This window comes from Carassius gibelio, chromosome B1, assembly GCF_023724105.1.
Source record: "Carassius gibelio isolate Cgi1373 ecotype wild population from Czech Republic chromosome B1, carGib1.2-hapl.c, whole genome shotgun sequence".
In the NCBI taxonomy this organism is placed as follows: domain Eukaryota; kingdom Metazoa; phylum Chordata; class Actinopteri; order Cypriniformes; family Cyprinidae; genus Carassius; species Carassius gibelio.
The window spans coordinates 27921392-27942233 of NC_068396.1; the positions used below are offsets into that span (position 1 = coordinate 27921392).

The following is a 20842-nucleotide window of genomic DNA, read 5'->3' on the forward strand; positions in this document are numbered from 1 at the left end:
ATGATTTAGAAACACCCAGCAGTTTGAAAACACCCACATGGTGATAAACGCCCACTTTTGCTCTGCAGAGACCTAAGCCTCTTCCAAGTCCTCCTAAAACAACTCGTTTAAACACGCCCCCACATGTCTATGTCACAACGTAGGAAGATTTGCATAACACCGAACAAATGTTCAAACAAAGAAAGAAGGTGTAACTTTATTGTTGCTGCCACAGCTGCCGCCATGTTGTAAAGATGCTGTGTATTTCCTTGCGAAAGCAACAGGGGTAGCTGTAGCCTGGAGCATGGGGCATGCCAAAAGGTTTCTCATTGGTGAAAGGAGTTTTACAGTGTTGGCCAATCAGTGGTAAATATACATTTACATAACTTTACAAGAGAAAATGGCAGCGATAAGACGTGAGGTAATTATTCAACATACGTTTATCTATACTTTATATACCACAAATATGTATATTAAAATAAGTTTGTTACAGTACGATCATCATTTTTCCTTTGCGTTATATCTTCCAGCTTTAGTAATTGGTTTATTGTAGTTTATAGATGAGTGCTGGTAAACTTTTTTGTGATTCCATTCATTTAGAAACCATGCACAGGAAGCATATGTACTTCACAGCTTTCTATTCAGACAAAGAGTTTGCTGGATTCTGTTCTATGGACTGCTACTACAGAATGAATGAATGAATGAATGAGTGGTTTATCTATCTATCTATCTATCTATCTATCTATCTATCTATCTATCTATCTATCTATCTATCCATCTTTTAGTGGATACAGCTGTGTCTGTTTGCTTAATTGGTTAATGTCACTTAAAATAAGGTTACTGAGGGGGGAAAATGTCCTGATTGTATGTTTTATCAACATGCATACAAACGTTTAATTATTTTTATTTTATCTGAGTGTTTTATGAAAACCCACAAAAATCAGCGAAGTGAATTTTAGTTTTGATTATTGTATATGGAAATCATACTTCTAAATCACTTTATGCACTTTTGCGCTTAATCAAACATGCAACAAATTGAACGGGATACGTGAAATTGCTTATTAATACATTTCTGGATAAAAAACGGTGATAACACATGCATTTACGTATTGGTTTATTTGAACTTTTTTATACAGGTAATTATGCCATTGGGTTTTAAGAAATTACTGGATCGTTTTTTTGGACTGGTTCATCTTGGGAAAGGTCCGAATCGCTGAAATGAGTCGGACTTCCCAGCGCTATCATGATAAAAAGTGTATTCTGCAGTGAAACATTATTGGAGTAGAGGTGTTTCATTGGATCCGTTCTGTAGATATTACGTCATTGTGCGTAGACTACAGATTGCGCAAGCTTGCTCAGCTGACAGGATCCATACGCCACTAACTTACGTAAAGATACGTCACGGCGCAGTGCGCTCTAAAGAGCTCGTGAGATGACATTCGTTAAGTAGAAATGTATTCACATTTTAATAACAACAGGAACATGTTTTAGTCTTAAATTATGGCTAGGTAAAAACAAAGTCTTTATGAACAAATAACAAAACCAAATATGTATTACTAAAGAAGACACAAATATGACTTATCAGATTAAAACATACACAAATAACATCACATATTCAATACTCATTGATTTATTAAAAACAGTTTTGTGATAATTTGCAATATTTCATAATTAGAGAACACAAACAGTCAGATGTTTTTCAGGTCAAATTATTCCATATTTAAGGTAAATAACCTCTACACTTATTCTATTGTATGGCTTACGTTTAATATATTAGTTACACTTAACTGCAGTAAGACATAATGTATATACAACCAAAAAAATACAACCAAATATAAACTCCATGAAATTTAAATATATATTTGTGTAGAGCTTGTATAAATCCAAGTCATCATGATGAATAAGGTGTGTGCAGGTGCAGCTCATACATCAGACAGACAACAATGAAATCAAAAAGCTTTGACAGTATTTTGAATCAGTATCAGCTTTTCAGGTCAGCATCACTTTGTTCTCTTGAAATGCATAAAGTATAAAGTCATGATGGTCAGCTGTAATATGTGTCTACATTATTACCCGTTTTTGTCCTCAAACCAGCCTTTAAACAAAATGTAATGTTCACAACTGCACCCTGCTAATACTGTACATCAGTAAATGCAGTGTTTGATGAAGTTTAAATTAAAGATGTATGTTCTGAATGAACCTTTTGAGATCAGTGCCTAAATCATTAATGCACAGATAATATAACAGAAAGACATAGGATGACTTTTTAAACTGAGTAGAAATGGCCAGATGTGTGTCAGTTTACACGAGTCTAAATCACAGATGACTTAATTTCAACTCCTTTCAGTAGGCTGAGCAGCATAATCATCAAAAGTTCAGTCGTCACCATAGCACTTCAATTCCTGGCCGTGAATTGAATTTTCTTTAGTGTATATACAGCACAACATGAACTTTAGAAGATCTGCTGCTCAAACATGATCTTTTGGTAGCCTTGCGGAGGAGGATGGTAGAAGTCACTGAACTGGCAATCCAATATTGCACTATCGTCAACTGTGAGGGACGAGACGAAGGCATACAAGCTCAGATGTGTATTTACCAATACATTGTAATTAAACATGCAAGAGTTATAGAAAAAAAAAGTATTGAAATATTAATTTTTAGGTAATTCTTAAGCAACTCCATTAATTCCTGCCTCAACTGCACTGGCAAACAAAGATGTTAGAGGTTAGTAATAGTTTTTTTTTTTTTTATAATACTCCAAAACACTTACCATAAACTACAGGATAAACAGTTCCTCTAATGCCTGATGCTGGACAGTTCATATTCTTCCCATTTAGGTACAAATTCAGCTCCACGTGATCATATGCAACACCCTACACACACACACACACACACACACACACACACACACACACACACACACATATACACGCACACAAAAACAGCGAAAACAGAATATTACAAACATAAAGCTAGTAAACTGAAAATGAACCACTGCTTTCAAGAAAACTATCATATAGCTCCTATTAGCATACATATTAGTGCTAAGAGGTTTCCATCTTACAGATAACCCAGTAAACGCAATATAAAATTACAGCCAGGTGGTACATCAAAAATAAAGTTCACAACAAAACCCCAGTATTTAATGAGTCTGCAGTAATACAGTTAAGAACCCTTGATATCATAGCCGGGAAATCCCACATGGAATCCTCTCAGTCCAAAATGGAATGCTTCTCCCTTTACCAAACACAAACAAATAAGATTTATTTACCATCAAATCCCATATTAATTCAATGCCACCAAGACTCACCACAATGTCTCCTTCCTGCGGTAAGCTGTTTGCAGGTAACCGGTTCTTCTCTTCATTGTTGTGGTACACGGTGCCATCTTGCCGGAGCACAAGGCTGTGTGGGTCTCTACCCATAGGGATCTGATTCAGATTTGCTTTCTGTGTTGCCACTCCTACTCCCCAGACACCTGCAAAGGCCAAAGTTCACAGCAGTCCCACCTAATGATGACTAAAACAAATTATTGACTAATTTGACTAACTTACATGTAAAGGCTTGCACACATCAGGTCTTACCTGTGGACTGAATCTTGAACTCAAAGTAGCTCTTGTTTTGATGGAGAGGGGCGTTTGCAATGCAACCACCAGTTCCACATATGCGTCTTCCACTCTTCACAATGACAACATCAGTACCTGAAATATCATAGGGAACTAATCCATTTAACACATACTTAACTAACTGCATGACAGAGACCAAAATATTTTACTACCGTTTTTTAGTTCTGCTTCTTGTCGTTCATAAATTGTGCTCTTCTGTTTCATTAATCCTACATCATGCTATACATTTTGTGTCATTTTACTATTGTTTAATAAGAAACCTTCCCTCATCCCATTGAATTATAATCAATTCATTACAGATGTCAAGTTAAAATAACTGTAAATACACTTGTTGTTCCAAGTCTGACCGGAGTTAAATGATCATTACTTTATTGTATGGCGACAAAGGCACTTCTTTTTGAAGGGCAGCTCTGTTTATCATATCTCTACTCTTTTGCGTGAATATAATGTGTCTGAAATGTCAGATCGCAACACTTACCCATGTGATGAGTGTCCAGCTGAACCGTGGGCATTTCCTTCAGTGTTACGTGGCCCCTGTTATTGTCTCCACAACATCCAAAACAACATGAAACCAAAGCCGCCATCACGGTGTTTCTTTCACAATAATAACATCAATAATATATGATGCGGTCACGTTCTGTTTAGTTGCTATACGATGTTATTTGTGCTACAAATCATCGGCGGTCGTTTTCATTCTCTCTACATGCTAAGCTAACAGGAAATGACGTGAAAGGTTTTATTTTTTTTCCCCCACATATTATTTCCAGCAAAGCTCAATGGCGATCTCTAGTGACCAAAAGACGGGTTGCTTTTAAAGGGATAAAGGCCAAAAATGAAAATCCCGTCTTACTGATTTACTTTCTTCGGTGAAACACAATGCAGGATATTAGGGGCTAACAAGCAATCACACACCATTCCCCTTCACTGCATCTTTTACACACTAAAGTGAATGGTAACAAGACTGTGCCTTACTGTTGTGTTACTTATCCTTTAGGTTTGTGTGTAAAAGGTGACAGAATTTTAACTTCAGGGTGAACTATCCATAAAACTGACAACCGAATTATTTCCATACTAATAATGTCACTTAATCTGCTGGTAATTTTGGCCTTGTTGTATTCGGGAGACAACAGGAACTTGTCATCTTTTATGCCGTACAATAGGAAGAAAGTCAAAAGACTACTTGATTTAACTTTATAGCATTATGTGTACAAGTTTGGATGTGTGGCGCGATCGTGCAGAATGAGCGAGGATCGATGTGACCTTAAAAGCGTTTAACCTGCTCTATGCCACTCACTCAGTTACAGCTGTGGAGGTTTGCATAGCAACAACCGCGCCGCTCAACGTAAGGGGACATCTATATCTGACCAACCTCTTTCAAAAACGAAAATATATATTTACTTCTGTTCATATATATTTTTTGCCATCATATCAAAGACAAGTTACAATAAACATTCTGTAAGACGCCTGTTTGTTACTTGTAAATACGTAACTTCAATATTAACTTTTGTTTGCCGTTTTTGAAGTTCGCTGGTGTTGAAATCTGCACAGCAACAAGCGCCATGATTGCGTTTTCTGAGTCCCCTAGTAACTGGCGCGCGCGGTTTCTGTCCAATAAAAGAGCGCGTGATGTGTTCGCACTTACGCGGTGGAACTGTTTTTCCCAACATCCCTACTTTTCATAGGATTATTTAATTATTGTTTTAAAAAAAACGTTATTTTTGACTGACATCACCTTCTTGTCCTTTTGGGGTAACTAGTAAGCAGATGTCAAGGTAAATGGACCAAGAGAAGGTAAAGTAGACACAGTGTTTCATCCTGGTCTTCAAGTCGACCTTTGTTTTATGTTTTCTGATTTAGCTTAATAATTCGTATATAGTCGTTATCTTGTAAAGGTGAGAGAGCGTTTTGACGTACTACTTTTGTTTACATGGTAAGTTATACTAACTTCACCGGATTCGCCACGTTTTGATTTTGAGATGCAGGTGGTGTTATATGGCGAGGTCTGTTTGCTCTCTCAGTAAGGCATAAACAAGTTTAAAAACAGCGATGAGATGTGATCATGAGCGCATGTATCTGCTTGTCTTTTGCCCTTTGAATGATAACAAAACCGTTATTTTCAGAACTGCCCAATCAGATTTCACAAGAAACCTGCGCGTTGCTCAGCTGTGACACGCCAAATGATGCTTCTGTGGAAATTGCTGGCTATAATCTCGCCTTACCTGCCAAGAACAAGCGTATTCAGAAAGAAAGAAAAAAAGTTATGCAGCCCTTTTGAGTGCACTGTGAATTTCCGCTTCAGAAAGTGTTCAGTGCGATCTCATAAGTACAGTATTTAGGCTCAGTTCAGCCCAGGGAAAGAATAACCTCAGTGACATGAGAAGGGCGTGACGTAAGAGCTACAGAAAGTGACGTGGTTTCTGCCCTATTTTCTCTCGTTTTTTTGATCAGTTCGCTACTGTCTGTTATGCATGTCGTTCGACAATATCATTGATTTCATACGTATCTGCTTTTTATTACGTAATACAGTGTACAATAGAGGAGGATATGACATCAAAGGGCTCATAATGTGTCGAGTCAGGGCACCTCGTTTCGACTGTAGTTAAAACGAATCCATTTACATTCAGATTCTGTGGAAGACAACAAATCCAGTAATACCAGTGGTACCAAACCTAATTACACCAAAGTTTCTCGATATAATATAATATATATATATATTACATAATCGTAAGTGAACAATCAAAATGACACAAAACAAAATATTTTTTTAATAGATGTACGTTTTATGTATGTTTTACCTAGAACAGTAAGGTTTAAAGTGGATAGCTCCACACCAATATTTTTATTCTTTGTACACCTTGTATTTCATCCTACCACTGAAAATCTAAATCGTGTTTTTCACATGATGCATCTTTAAAACAATCAATAACCATTCATGGCAATCGGTGCCCTTTTTCTGAATATTTTTTATAAATTATTACGTGTAGTCTGAGTACATAAATACTATGATGTCTGTTTTAACTTTCTACAGACAGATATTCACTGTGAAAGTATCAAGCGGCTATTGAGTGAATGCTCAATTAATAAGCTGAAGCTCAGTTGCACATACACGTGTATTTTGTTATTCTGAGGTTTAGTTCAACCATATTTACTGTCATGTTCATTTTTTGGGAGCAGGAACAACTGCCATCATACATGTGAGGTCAAGGACCTGCCTTTCGTCATGCAAGATAATCAGGGTTTCTCTTAAATTATTATTATAAGGCAAGAAAATCTGCTTTTACCGAACTACCCCAAAATACGACACGCCGCCTTTATATCCTTCCTTCATGAGTTCTGTCATTTAATTTAAGATTCAGGTATATTCAAACAAGCGCATCTTGGTGTGGATATGTGCTGGAATTCATAGTCACTTCTGAACGAAATCCATTAAATTTGAGTAAAAATGTAGTATAGTCCCTGTGATTTTTGGGCATTCATATCCCTTGATTGAGGTAGGCAGGGTCAATTTAAGTGTTTCGGGTTTAAGTACCCTTAAAGTTATATATAGATTCGGATTTGTATAACGCATGTTCAGCTTTCATTTGCTTATTTGACACATTTTTGTACAATTGATCCAGACGAACGCAAACTTTTCTTAATATTGGCCTGAACACGATTTTGAAGACTGGTTTCCTCAGTAACCCCTTGAGGAGACAACCGAGCGTTTCAAAAGAGTAAATAGACTTGATATTAACGACCCTTGCAGAGGGAAAGAAACGTGAGAATCAAAACAAACAGCGCAAAGTACCAAAAGGGCCAGATCTACGAAGGGATTCTGTCAGCACCCCTCCCCTAAATCTGAACTTAAAAGAAACGGGGAGCGAGCTGAAAACTTCAAACCATTTAGTTTCCCAGAAGATGGCGATGCTGCGTAATTCATAATGTTAAAATAAAGATGGAAGGTGAGGTGATGATGCTTAACACTGTAATACGACACATTTTATAACACTTTTCTGTTTTTTTTTTTCTTTAATAACGATGTGCTTCGTCCATATTAGGAAACAGGAACTGCACATTATAGTCTAGATAGTTTTATTAGAACTTGGTGTGAGAAATGTGGCTGATTTATGTATTTGACATAAACTGCAGAATTGGCGCGCAACGCGACTCTGCAGAATTAATTTGCCTTGATGCAATCGTTGAGATTTTAATGTTTTTTAAATTTTATTTCCCTTTATTGCATTTTGCCATGTACATAAATTGTATCAACGAGCTCAAAGCACTTTCAGAGAAGCATCCGACTCATTTAAACTGAAATTACATAAACAATTATACAGCTTATTTGATGTTCGATCAAATTCCATCTCATCTGTTCTCAGAATAAAAGCGTTCAGAAATCCGGCATGTGCACAGCATGTTATTAGTCAGTCGTTAATCTTCTTGTGCTTTCCTGATGAGTGATCCCGAGGCAGACGGTAAACGGCCCGCCTAACTCCAGCAGCACGGTCAATACTGGAGGATTCGCTAGTGCTTTGACTCCAATATTTACGTGCTGCTACAGCCAGGCAGCCAGTCAGTCACACGGCCAAGTTCAGGAGGCTCGCCGGTACATGTAGTCGTGCTGCTGCTGCTGTCTTTGCACTCGTTTGAATGTGAAGTGCGCGTCTGTCCTGTCGTTCTTGCCGCAGCACAGTACGGCCTGCACCCCCGTTATAACTCACAAACCATTCTGTGCTGCTACAGTACCGACAGGCCCCGCGCCGAGCGCACGCGCGTCCACACCGCCGCACAGACACCCTCCGCGTTTCGCAACCTGAAAACACAAGATCAATAAAAAGAAAACGAGTTATAAGTGTCAGTATGACTGCATGCTGTAATGAAATGATGTCATATTGACTTAGAGGACAAAAAATAAAAAGGCTTGCTCAGAACATTAAAATCTAAAATCAAGAACAGAGATAAAATACCAAGCGGTAGTTCTGATTATAACGTGCGACTTCCTGAGGCTTTGTGAACTTTTTTTCCTCACCGTTTGGTTTTGCTATGCAAATGCAGCAGGACATGGATCACTAACATAATCATGTATGAAAACAAGTTAAAGTTTTCTATTCTAGAAAAGTCCATCTATTTTAGGAGTAGAGGTAAAGATAATTCTTTTGTTTTAAATGGGAACAAGAAAAAAAACTGGTAGCTGCCAATATCTAGTTTCAAGGTCAAATGCATTGCTTTCCATTTTTTAAAGTCTGTTAAATCATGAAAAGCAAGTTGATGAATGCAAAAATTTCTCTGTTTTAAAAGATGTAAAAAATGTATAAATAATATTTTCAGAAATGTTATATAAATGCTACATTGCTGCTCCTTACACGATTTAACTATAACTTTTCTTTTTTTTACAGCACATTTCTATTCTACGGTGGATTTTCCTGGAAAAGTACACTATGCTCAAAATCTATTTGTATACTCTTAACTCTCAGGTCAGTTGTGGTAATTTGGTCCCTGTTCTGAGAAAAACATGATATATTCACACCGTACTTACTCAACCTGCCTGCCTCTCTGATGAAATCACCATTACCAGGTAAGTGATTAAAAAGTTCACTGTATCCAAACCTTCATTTAGAGAGAATTGACAAAAGCGGATAACTTCAGAAAACCAGCAACTGTGAAAACATTTGAACCGAGTGCATTCTAAGTGTATTTATGCAAGCTGTCTAATTTAATTGTATTTCTCTAAAATTATTTTCATATTCAATATACGATTTGTAAGTAGATTCATACATGTAATTCAAATCAGTCAAGATGTGAATTTTTGAAGAACCATATGAGTAAGCTGAAGCTTTCATGCAGTTGAGTACAAAACTATCTTTGAAATGACTCTCATAGGGGAGTGTAAGAAATAATTTACATGACGCGTGCAAAGTGCAAAATAACGGTGCTAATAATAACTATTTCAGGCATGACTAACTTTCAATATTTATCCTGCTCTTATTCTGATGTTAGTTGTTTTCGTAAACCCCCAGGTTTCTGCTCGATTCAGTAAACGCACATGTGCTATTGTACCAGGTGATCCAATACTAACAATAAACTTCTGGTGTAACACAAGCAAGAGGACAGTGAAGCATCTGCTGTCTATAAGGGTAAAATTACAGGTTGTGAAAAGAGCCCCATGGACTTCTGGGAGAAAAAAAATAGTGCTCCCTGACAAAAGCCTGTAACCTCCCACATTATAATATTTACTTATGCTGTTTGCTTTGTCTGTATGCCTTTCACTTTCTTGTTTTCTCTTTGTTAGGCACTTCATGAGGATATAGGACTTTTTTTCCTATATACTGCCAGTATTTTATGCATTTCAGAAAATAATTCCACTAAACCATGCTTCTTATAACCAGTATTTAAAATGGTTGAACCAGTGTTGTACTCACAGTTAGTTGACTATGTCACAGCTCAGTGTCATGTGTGTGCTCTACATTCCTTTCCTGGAGAAAACAAAAATAAAGGATATTTATGAAGCACAAATTCTGACTGTTATGTTTCTTAACACATAATTACAGGTACAAAAACAAAAGTATACCATCCACATAGAATGCAGTTTTTTTATTATTATTATTGGACAGGTTTAATTTTCATGTGCTTATACATTATGCAAAATATTTAAATGAATACTGCATAATCTTGTTTGAAGATGAATTCTTATGTGTCATGGCGTGTGACTGTCTGTGTGTGTGTGTGTAGAAAACTCATCCCCAACAAATAACACCGGAACGGTACCAAACATTTGAAGAGGTGTTTCCTAAAAATTACAAAATGTGTGATTTAAAAATATGAAGATCAATTATTTTTAAATTTAAAAAAGTATTATATTAAGTAGTTTGAAAACACACTTGTCCATACAAAAGACAAAAAAATGAAATAAAACCAAAAAGACAAACAAAACACAAATTAAGTTTTAATTATACCTACAATATAAATGTAATTCTAAGTAGTAGTACTAATACTTAACTTTAAGGGCATACTTTGAATAAACTAACTTTTACGGGAAAGCAATGTTACAAAAAAAGATGAGTCATCATTTCAGCCTAATTACCCAGCAACATCAAACTAAAAATTAATTTACACCAACAAATAATTTTAAAATCACTATTCATTTTTAAAACTGTAACTTACTATGAAGTACTATGCTAATAGCCAATTCATAAAGGCAAATAACCCAGTGATGATTTTCATTAAAAGTATTGTTCAAGTATTTTCTAAATCACAGTGACTGAATATTATATGATAATAAAACCTAGATGGGACGATGAATTCAACAACATAAAAGCTCATCAGAATAATTACGTTATTTATATATTCAAGTTATATACATTAAATGTTAGACTGCTGTGTACACGTGTACCTAAATAAAGTTTATTTGCTAACCAAACTGACACACTCTGGTGATGTGAAGGGGTTAGTCTGATTAGTGTATTTTTACGAGACTGCAGCTAGATGTGTTGTTCCCTGTAACTTCGTATGCCAGAAGTTAGCAGAGAAACATTCACTTCCTACCACAGAAAGGGGAAGCTGCTCCTATAATTTAACTTGCTTTTACAAGAGTAACAAGCAAAGGGGGCACAAGAGCACACAAGTGTGTGTAAAAGCACATTTATACACACCAGATCTCCCCAATGGGACAAAATGAAACAATGCTGGAACTGAAGAAAACAAATCTGACATTTTTAATCCCAGTCTACACACTATCAACAACTATTTTTGAGCTTTGTGCACAATTGGTGTATTCTTGGAAATATATAGACTTGATGTGCTAGAAAATGTAATATTTAATGCAACATCATTCATAATTACATAAACACTAAATAATATTTGTAAAAAAATATTTGTTAATACATTTTAAAACAAAGAACTGGAAACTTGGAGCTACACTGTAAATACCCAAACGGGGATGCTATATTTATGAACTAAATATTTTTATTTCACAATTTACATTTAAATACACAATTTATAAGACGTTACTATTTTATTATTTGGTCATTTTTAAAAAAGGCACTGTATTTCATATTTTTAATTAGCACCACTGTATTTTTTTTATTATGTTCATTTGTATTTCTTTAAAAAGTGTGCTTTACATGCTTCAGATTAATATATTGCTTTGTACATAAAACATCACAGTAAAAACACAATATACAAGTTATTTCATATTGTATGAACTACCATCGCAAAAAACACATCAAGCACTTTAACTGCGAGGAAGGGGGGTTGCACGAGCCTAATACCTTGACAACAGCACCAGTCCCATAACAAGTGCATTTGCCTTGGTAACGTCAGATAGGGGCAGCCCCTGGCAGCACAAGTTTGGCTTCAGAGAGCTCGACTGGTGCTGTGTTCCTCTTTGCAGATAGCTTTGTAATTGACACTCAGATCGAGATTTTCATTTCTGTGTTTCGCATCTAAATGATCATTTACAAAAGGACACGCACAGATACACACCCACCAAGAATCGAGTCCTCTGATCTTGCTGGGCAAACAAACATACACACACACACACGCACGCGCATGCAAAACTGAGGCCTAGGTTAGGCCCGAAAATCATGTTTCATACTGATCGGTTTACTACTAGCAAGTGAAGTTATGAAATCAAAAGCCCCTGCCTCAAATGTTACTGACATTCAGGTTTCATGATAATAACACAGCCAAGTGACTCTTCTTATTTTCACTTCAAGCTGCTACTACTTGAATCTACATCAACCAAATACATTGAATCCTAGAGGCCCTTCTTTAACTTTGTGGCAAGAGGCACGCTGAAATGAGCTAACACAAAGAGGGGGGGAAACACAACAGAAACCTCACACTCATTCTGGGACCAGTTCTGCTATCGCATTTACTTCAAAAAGTCACTATACAATGTTTACAATTATGTTTAAAGCAAAGAGAAACTGATATAAAAATGAGCTAGAACAGTACAGGCCTGTTATATTATCTACAGGAGCTGCTGCTACCAAAAACAATGACAATGGGATCCCTTTGAAGTCTTAAAAACCAAAGTATTAGACAATGTGAAACTCAGAATCTACATGAATAATAGAACTGGTGATAGCACCTTTCTTATACAGTATACTAAATTATATTTGAGGTGTAGAACATGGGGCATCATTTTAGAGCTAAGGTTTAAAAAACTAATGGAAATATGTACCTCCATTTGAGTGGACGCCAGCAGACAAAGCTGTTCCACATTTTTATATACATTTTTTTTTTTCAAAGCATCCAAATTAAGAGGAACAAATAATGATTAGAAATCAATCATAAAGATAAGATCTTTATAGATGCACCTACAGAGTTTTTCATATAGTGTGGGATGGGTTCTGAGTCAAATGCAATATTACATAACCATTAACATAAGGCAAAAATGGTATGAAACATTGGGCATATGACAGGGACCAAAGAATCAGTGGTCTGTTTTACATGACACACACTACAACTGTAAAATATATATATTTGAGGAATTCTATCTATATTTGGGCCAAGAGGTTACAACGGTGTTATAATTGTGAAAAAGACATTTGCAATACACATCATGAGCTCGTACAAGTCATTATGAACTTTCATGATTGTGACTAATATGTCACGGCCACAGAGACACGAGAGTACAAGCTAACGCTCACTAAGATCAAGGGTTAGAGAGATATTTAGCGAGTTTCTTCTTTGTAGCAAATTTGTTGCAACTGGGTGAAAATAATGCAGCTGGACCTTGAAAGGGCTGATGAGCGTTTTACAAAATATAACGCTGTTAATAAAAAGTAACAACGAGCTCTTAATAAAATGACTTATAATAATATCAAATACAATCTCTAGCCTTGGGGAAATTTTTTTATACTAGTGAAGGCAAAATTCAAATTCAAATCAAGGATTCAAAGGTGCTAAAGAGATTGTGTGGAATGTTATTTTTTTTTCTTTTGAGAAATCAACTCTAATTATTGAATACCTTATTATCTAATGTCTGTAAATTTTCTAATTAAATATGAGATGGTGCCAAACTCTGTTCCGCTTGTAAAAATAAAACGAAACACACTACTATTTTAAATTGAGCGGCTGTCTGAGAATGTGCATTCATTTAGGTAATGTTGGCATGCTTTTGTCATTACCCGTCGCACTTTAACTCACATCAGCCAACGTCTTGAGTGGATCCTATCAAAGAAACACAAGCCATGGATAATGCTGTAACCTTTAGTCCTAACCTAAAGACAAACTCAATGTAAAGTGGTTTAAGTGGGTCATTGTCATAAAGTCCAGCTCATTCACAATAGACCAGTGAGGGATCACCTCATGACCACAATTACACAGTGACATGAAATTATAAATACACTCATGCACACACACACAGGGGGGAAGAAATAAATTTTTAATCCTCACACGACAAGCTACAAATGTGGCAATAAAATATCTGTGCGAAATGTGTAAGTTATGTTTTTTTTATTATTATTATTCATATTTATTTGTTTGTCTAAGACGTGAATGAAGAGACTGGGTGGATTCATACAGGCTCAGTATTCAGTTGTGAAAGAATAGTTGTTGTTGTGGCTGGACAAGCAGTAACTGAGGCATGTCTCCATGACAATATCTGTTTTATACATTCCTGATAATCTTTTTCTAGCTGAATGGAAGCCGCATTACACTGTTAAAATATTACTATCACTTTATATTAGAAGATTATGTTCGACTGTCATTTCTAGGTTCATTTTTTATAAATTAACGTTTTGAGTGAATGTGTGTGTGTACAGTGTGTTGAATACATGAGCAGCCAACTTTACTTAGTAACTATTAACTGGTTTTACAATAAATCCACTGCAACAACATATTATAATGCTTTATAGTTTTGACACAGTAATCATAATTATATAATTATGTGCAGATACTAACAGATATAAGGAATTCTAATGATTTCTGCCCACTATTTTTATTTAATACACACACACACACACACATATATGTTTGTGCTAGGTGATCGAGCCCTTATACTACAGTGTAATGACTAAGCCTACATTAAAACATTCATATATTAACACTTCTTTACATAAGAAATGATAGCTAACTGCTTAAATGATCAATGTTTCTTTTTAAACTTTTCAGAACTATTAATTATTTTCAATAATTAATGTAAATTGCAATACATAGCAAAGAGTGAAGAAAAATCCACTCGAAAGACAATGTTGTCCTTCTGACACAATGTAGAGATAACCAAAAAATGTCAACTCGGACTCTGATTAAAGTCACAAATGGCCTCAAAAATAGTTACAGAGTGCTTGGACAACTTTCACTATATTCTTACACTTTTGACTAAAGTGTCTATAGCTGTTTGGTTTAAAAAAACAGCTTCAGAAAGCAATCTGTGGAACAATAATGCCAATAGTGTTTTTTGGTAAAGGCCTGTGTGATTTCAAAAATGCATTCAAAACAATTATCTCTTGTATACTTTATGTTATATTTGTTAATAATGACTTGTTTGCCTATGCCATAACTGTATCAAAATTGATCAATATCATAAAGCATGCAGGAAAAAAGTCAAGAGCATAATTTTGGCTCATTTGAATCTCCAGGTGCGGCACGCCCTCCATGAGACACCCAATACACACACAGACCGAATGTGAGGAGAGGAACACACACCTCAGCAATTTTGCAACTGACATAGGCTTTTTCTCAACAGGCCTGCATTTTCAATTCCACCCCCACAGTAGTTCAAGGCTTACTTTTCCATCCAGTTGAGTACAAAAACCGCACCAAAAGTTACTTATTGTTTCAAAAATGGAAACATGGCCTCTGACACTCATCAGAGAAGCTGAAAAAAAATTTAAGTGGTTCTACTGGAAACTAATAATAAAGGTAACAAGTAATTGACTTAAAAATACAGATATGTATTGAAGGACAGGACAGAATAAAGACTGGTCTTTATTTTGAGAATAATATAAGGAAAACTCGTGCTTAAATTCACAGAATTGCATTATAAGGTGAAACTGCCCTGCTTACAACCATAATGCTGAACTCCAATTTACACCCCCCCCCCCCAAAAAAAATCTAAAAAGCAAGAATGATCTCCCTTTCTCCTGCAGACCAGATGCGTCTTCTGCCCTCCCTGCTCTAGATGCACAAAAACTACTCCATTTTACTATTTTTCCAACTTACAAATACACTTGATGTCTTTTTTTCATATCCAAGTAAGTTAGTAGCATAAGTCAGCACAAGACTCTACCTCATCTTGTACATTTTTAACAAGCCACATAAACACCACAGTTGTCCATTCAATCTAGTTATTACATTGTGACGTCTCAATCAAGAGCTTCACATTATAACGGCGTCAGGTCACAATAATAATAATAAATAAATAAATAACTTTTTTAAATCAGCATAGGCTTCCGTGCTTGGACTTATAAAATGGCGCAAAGTATATAACGTTACCCTAAAAAACAACACGTTTCAAGACAGTTTCACGACGATGTGGTCTTCTAAAAAAATATATATATAAATAACAAAGTCACCTTTTTATGTCACGCTCGATGAATAAACAGTTTGAAAGATCTTACCGGTTAAAAAGGCTGATGTGTCCTCTCTAATCTAGGTTCAGAGTGTGATTCGTCACAGACTCGGACTGAACTGCGTGTATCTGCGCAGCAGCTCGTCCGTTACTCCCGCTCAAAAAGCGACGTCAAAAAACACCAAAATAACACAATCTTCTCCACCGCCGAGCTGAATCCCAATCCTAAGACCCTCTGCTATTTTCCAGAATTTTTCTATATTTTTCCCATCATCGAGCGTTATTTTTATATATTATTTTTTAAAAATCGCAGGTTTTCCACATAGTACGCAGCTGAGCGATAGCCCCCTTTTCTCCTTCGACTTCACAATCGGCTCGTATTGGTCACTTCTGTGCTCGTCGACACTAGATCGCAGGCGATTTTACTCTCTAAACGCGGTCCGATCGTGCCGTTTGTCCCGCATTCAAACAATAAGTGTTATTTTTTTAGACGAAGCGTCGCGCACGCTGTCCCTCTGTGCGCGCGCTCAGTGTTGATGTTATCACCGCTCACTCGAAAATGGCGCCTAAAGTGACTCTCCTCATTCAAATCTGTAAGAGCCGCCCCCAGCTCGCGTGTGCATGCCGGGAACATGGACTTGGAGAGCGGTTTTGAAGGTGGGAGATAGATAGATTTTACTGTAAGGGACATTTTATTATCATCACCGTCAAAGCAAAGCAAAACATTCTTTTATTATGTGAAACTGCACTTTTAAAGACGTGCATAGAGGGGAAGAATCCTGTGCATCAGCCTATTGAGGAGAAGCACCCAAATCGAGACAGATAAGTACATAAGAAGCCTCGAAAAATAAAAAGTAGCCCTTGGCTATCTGATGCTTGTCATTTAAGCTATTTCATCGAGTACTTCCCTGCCAGCTCCCTATAGAGAAACTTATGTAAGGTGTTCCTCTGTATACGCCCTATGCAAACTGATAGTTCAGTCTCAGTGGTGTTGTTAAATATCCATTCTGCTCAGAAAGAGAGGGAGATATGACCTGGTTTTTCCTCGGCAACTGCTTTGTGACACACTTGAAAGCCCAAATCTGAATGCTGCCCACTTATCCACACACATATACTCTGTAGTAGAAGATACCAGCACAAGAGTTACCCCATTTCTTGTAGTTTGGGTGATTTATTACTAACTAACATTCACATGCAGCAGTATCAAGGCTCTAATAAGATGACTGAATATACATTACACCTATGGCACCTTGCTGCTAATAGCTAGATGTGTACTACTGATAATGTTAGCTACATGTTTTATCTGAAGTTTCACAAAAGCTTGTTTAATGATCTGAATATATTAATAATCCACATTTTACAGAGATGTCCAAATCTACCTTATCGTGGACCTCAACTGTGCTATTGCTAGATTGCATATAAATATTACTGGGCTGTGTAATAGCTATATTAAAAGATGTTACGCTAATACAGCATGAATTACAGTCAAATACATGAAGTATTCATATATGAATAGCCAAATGCACAATTTTAAAGTTCCTTAAACTGTAAGATACATAATGCTTTTTCACTTGGAAAACATACCAGCAATAAATACAGCCATATATTTAAAGCACTTTTTTATACAGCAAGCTAAATCATTACTGACTAATTTCACATTTCTGTTATAGGTTGTGTATCACCTCATAATGCAAGTGTGACAAACAAGAGGTTGCTACAGAACTTTAACACACACTCCATTCATAGCTTGAATTGCTGAATCAAACTTTCTGCCTTCATATTTCACCCTAAACAACTCCTGAAATAGACATACTGCAGGGCTGCAAATTACATTCAATACACTCAATGAAATAATACAGAATGTTTATTTGATTAACTTGTTATTTGAGTTTCCTGTTGGTGTGAGAAGCATATATCTGTCTTCTCTTTAAACAGATGTGTGGTTCTGTTTTGCAATTTGCAATTTGATGGAGTCGAAGAGGACACCAGAGTAAAAAAAAAAAAAAAAGGCTGAAAATTTGCTGAGTCAGCAAACAAGGTTGTGGCAGACTACAATGGCTGGATCACTGATAGTAGAAATTTTGTGTTTTATTGTATCCAGTATCTGATTATTCTGACTCTTGCATTACATTAAAACCCCTGACCCACTGGCTTACTCATACATATGTAATATTTCTGATAAATTTGAAAGAAGAAGTCAAGCTACAAAATGCAGAAAAAAATACAGAAAGGAAAACAAGCCTTTCCGTTTATTCAAATTCATGATTCTAACATTTAAGGAACTTGCTGTGTTCTAATGAGGACAAATACATTTGCTGTGCACACAGTGCACTCTGTGCACACTCCACTTTTCAAACCTTTTTTTTTTTTTTTGGTCAGGGTGTGAAAATAGGGGCAGTTGTAAGGGGTGAACTTGAGTGTGTGTGTTTATGAAAAGGTTTTGTTCTCTCATTGAAGGGTCTCGGACCCCCACCCCACCCCACCCCAGAGCTGTCTGAAGCAGCTGCACCCCTGTGATCTCTTTAGTATGAGGGAGGGGATGGGAGCATGTGAGGGGACAGCCCCCACTTTTACAGAGGCCAGAGCACACTTAAGTAACAACATCCATCAAAAGCCAATAGATGCCTGCAAGTCAAGTCTGAGAATACAACAGCAACCTTTGACCCCTGTTAAGTGGGCCGGCCTAACAAGGCACAGCCACTGACTCATGCTGGTTTGTTTGGTTTAACTTCATTTATTAGTGACCCAAAGCGGGAGAGATCTTTAAGTGAATGGTCTCTGATCTCATGGCTTTACAATACAAAAAAATACAAAAAACTTTCTAATTAAACGTTTTATAGAATATAGAAACCACTCAAAATATGAACACAAAACAGGTTAAAATAGGTCAGTTTTTTTCCAGTAAGATCTGACATCACCTCACAGAACCTGTTAGTAAAGCAAACAAGTAATTTCACGCAAACACACTTTATCTGAAATTTCTCTTCTGGCTTTATAGCCATTACATTTTGCACCAATCATAATAGATAAATGAATTCTATTTATATATACCATACAATGGGTTGAAATGGCAATACAATTTCAGAAAACTTAACAACGTTTATTAATTATGACCTACGAATGATATTCATTCAAAGATTATATGTAGGAATTTCATGTGATAGTGAACTGTCTTGACTTTGTAGCAAGTCATTACATGGTATTTCATCAACCCTGTCTAATTTATGGCATACCACTATCTATCATTATGGGATTTTATGAATAGCACCAGCCAAAAAACAACACGTTTTGACAGATAATGCAAAGTCCAATACAAACGCCCTCTTTGGATAGCTAAAGTCATAATATATGAGTTTATTACTTATTTTAAGCTGGCTTGGGTCATGGTAACGTTTGAATGGGGTGAGCTTGGTCCACACAATACATCCACGCCGTTATAACAAGCCATTTACAAGCACCCCGAAACATTTTCATTCGTCCAGCACAGCAACTGTTCAAAATGTTTAGCATTACTCTGCTTGTAGCAGTGAAAAAAGGGAGGCGACTGTGTAGCGACGGACAGATACAAAGGCAACAGAAAGAGCAGCCGCTTCAGCGGTACGAACTCAAATCTAACCGGAAGTCCCGCCCCCCAGCAGCTTTAACTTCGATGATGTAACCCCTGTCCAAATTTAGAATGTTGTTGATGCCTCAGAAGTTTCTGCTCTGGCTGAGAGCGCTGTCGATCATTCTACGTCACGACTATCCTGTTATTATTGTAAACACTCTACCCGTTCTTTTACTGTCGTCCTCCACCTCACGAAATTCTCCCCCGGTCCTTTGTTCGCAAAGTATCGGATCGGCATTGACAGCAATAGCGCAGGCACCGCTTGGTCGCGGAAATAAAACGCGCCTGTTCATACTCAGCAGTGAAAATGAGCAACATGTGAGAATATATTGGTTTTGAGACACACGACATATCCTTGTATAATTTTGGAGCGGCGGAATGGAAGCGTAATGCATCTTTAGTGTAGATGAACATAATAAAACCCGGCACTTCTCTGCTTGGCATTCACTACAGCTTTTTTGTGCTCGATGATGGATACGCGCTCGAGCCGCTCTATTCAACCTTTACAATTGCACGAAATGAATTAATCGTGGGAAGTGTCATTGACGTTAGGCGACTTCTAGGCTACTTCAATTTCCCCCGCGCGAGCTAGAGCGCATCCATCGCCTTTTGTCGAAACACAAATAAACATTCATTCAAAAACTAGCCCCTTTCTTTACAGACCTAATGATAACTGTGTGACTGTGGCTGTTTACCACCTCCGTTGAAACACAGCCTATGTGAATTTCAGATAAGCGCGATAATGCATCGTAAACAACACGGCAACTTTCGTCCCCAAACATTTAAATCGCACAGCCAATACTGGAAACGCGCTGTAATGGCAACTAAACAACAAAGCTTCGCTCCGTCACATTTCCTCTTGTGAAGCAGGGGAGCGCGAGCGGAGCTGGAGAGACTGGATATGGGAAGGAAAAGGCTGGTTTATGATACTTACTGGAATAACCTGGAAAGTGCAAATCCGTTTTACGTGTACGTCGAGCAAACGAAACGCTGGGAAAGATATTCCGGGAGAATGCCGGACCTATCAGTATGTCACTAAAGCCCTTCTCTATCTCTATTATTGCAATTACGCCAAGCTTCAAGGAAGTTGTCCTTTTGTTCCAGCATTTATACATTGCGTCAATGTTGCGAAAAG

At 36.9% G+C, this 20842-nt stretch overlaps 1 protein-coding gene and 2 long non-coding RNA genes across 5 annotated transcripts; 1 reads left to right on the top strand and 2 right to left on the bottom strand.

Annotated features, from left to right (window-relative positions):
- Positions 1–1593: 1593 nt before the first annotated feature.
- spryd7a (SPRY domain containing 7a) lies at positions 1594–4516 on the bottom strand. The gene is made up of 5 exons (XM_052546009.1): positions 4083–4516; positions 3563–3679; positions 3290–3456; positions 2750–2852; positions 1594–2529 (listed from the first exon to the last, which is right to left on the bottom strand). The coding sequence occupies exons 1-5, from the start codon at positions 4186–4188 to the stop codon at positions 2432–2434; spliced, it is 591 nt and encodes a 196-aa protein (XP_052401969.1). The 5' UTR covers positions 4189–4516; the 3' UTR covers positions 1594–2431.
- Positions 4517–5224: 708 nt separating this feature from the next.
- On the top strand, positions 5225–10096 carry LOC127949065 (uncharacterized). Of its 2 annotated transcripts, XR_008152234.1 has the most exons (3): positions 5225–5395; positions 8980–9158; positions 9601–10096. It is a non-coding gene; the product is annotated as an uncharacterized LOC127949065 (long non-coding RNA). The 2 variants fall into 2 exon arrangements; XR_008152233.1 differs by having other exon boundaries at positions 8980–10096.
- LOC127949067 (uncharacterized) lies at positions 8326–20776 on the bottom strand. Of its 2 annotated transcripts, none has more exons than XR_008152237.1 (3): positions 20642–20776; positions 10003–10056; positions 8326–8396 (listed from the first exon to the last, which is right to left on the bottom strand). It is a non-coding gene; the product is annotated as an uncharacterized LOC127949067 (long non-coding RNA). The 2 variants fall into 2 exon arrangements; XR_008152236.1 differs by lacking the exon at positions 20642–20776 and adding an exon at positions 16150–16409.
- Between the last annotated feature and the right edge of the window lie 66 nt (positions 20777–20842).

Excerpts from the sequence above, each read along its gene's own strand:
- spryd7a (XM_052546009.1), bottom strand. The coding sequence starts at position 4,188 with ATGGCGGCTTTGGTTTCATGTTGTTTTGGATGTTGTGGAGACAATAAC. Across the intron at positions 3,457-3,562 it reads GTTCAAGATTCAGTCCACAG|GTGTCTGGGGAGTAGGAGTG; the intron begins GTAAGACCTGAT and ends TGGCCTTTGCAG. Across the intron at positions 2,853-3,289 it reads CGCAGGAAGGAGACATTGTG|GGTGTTGCATATGATCACGT; the intron begins GTGAGTCTTGGT and ends GTGTGTGTGTAG.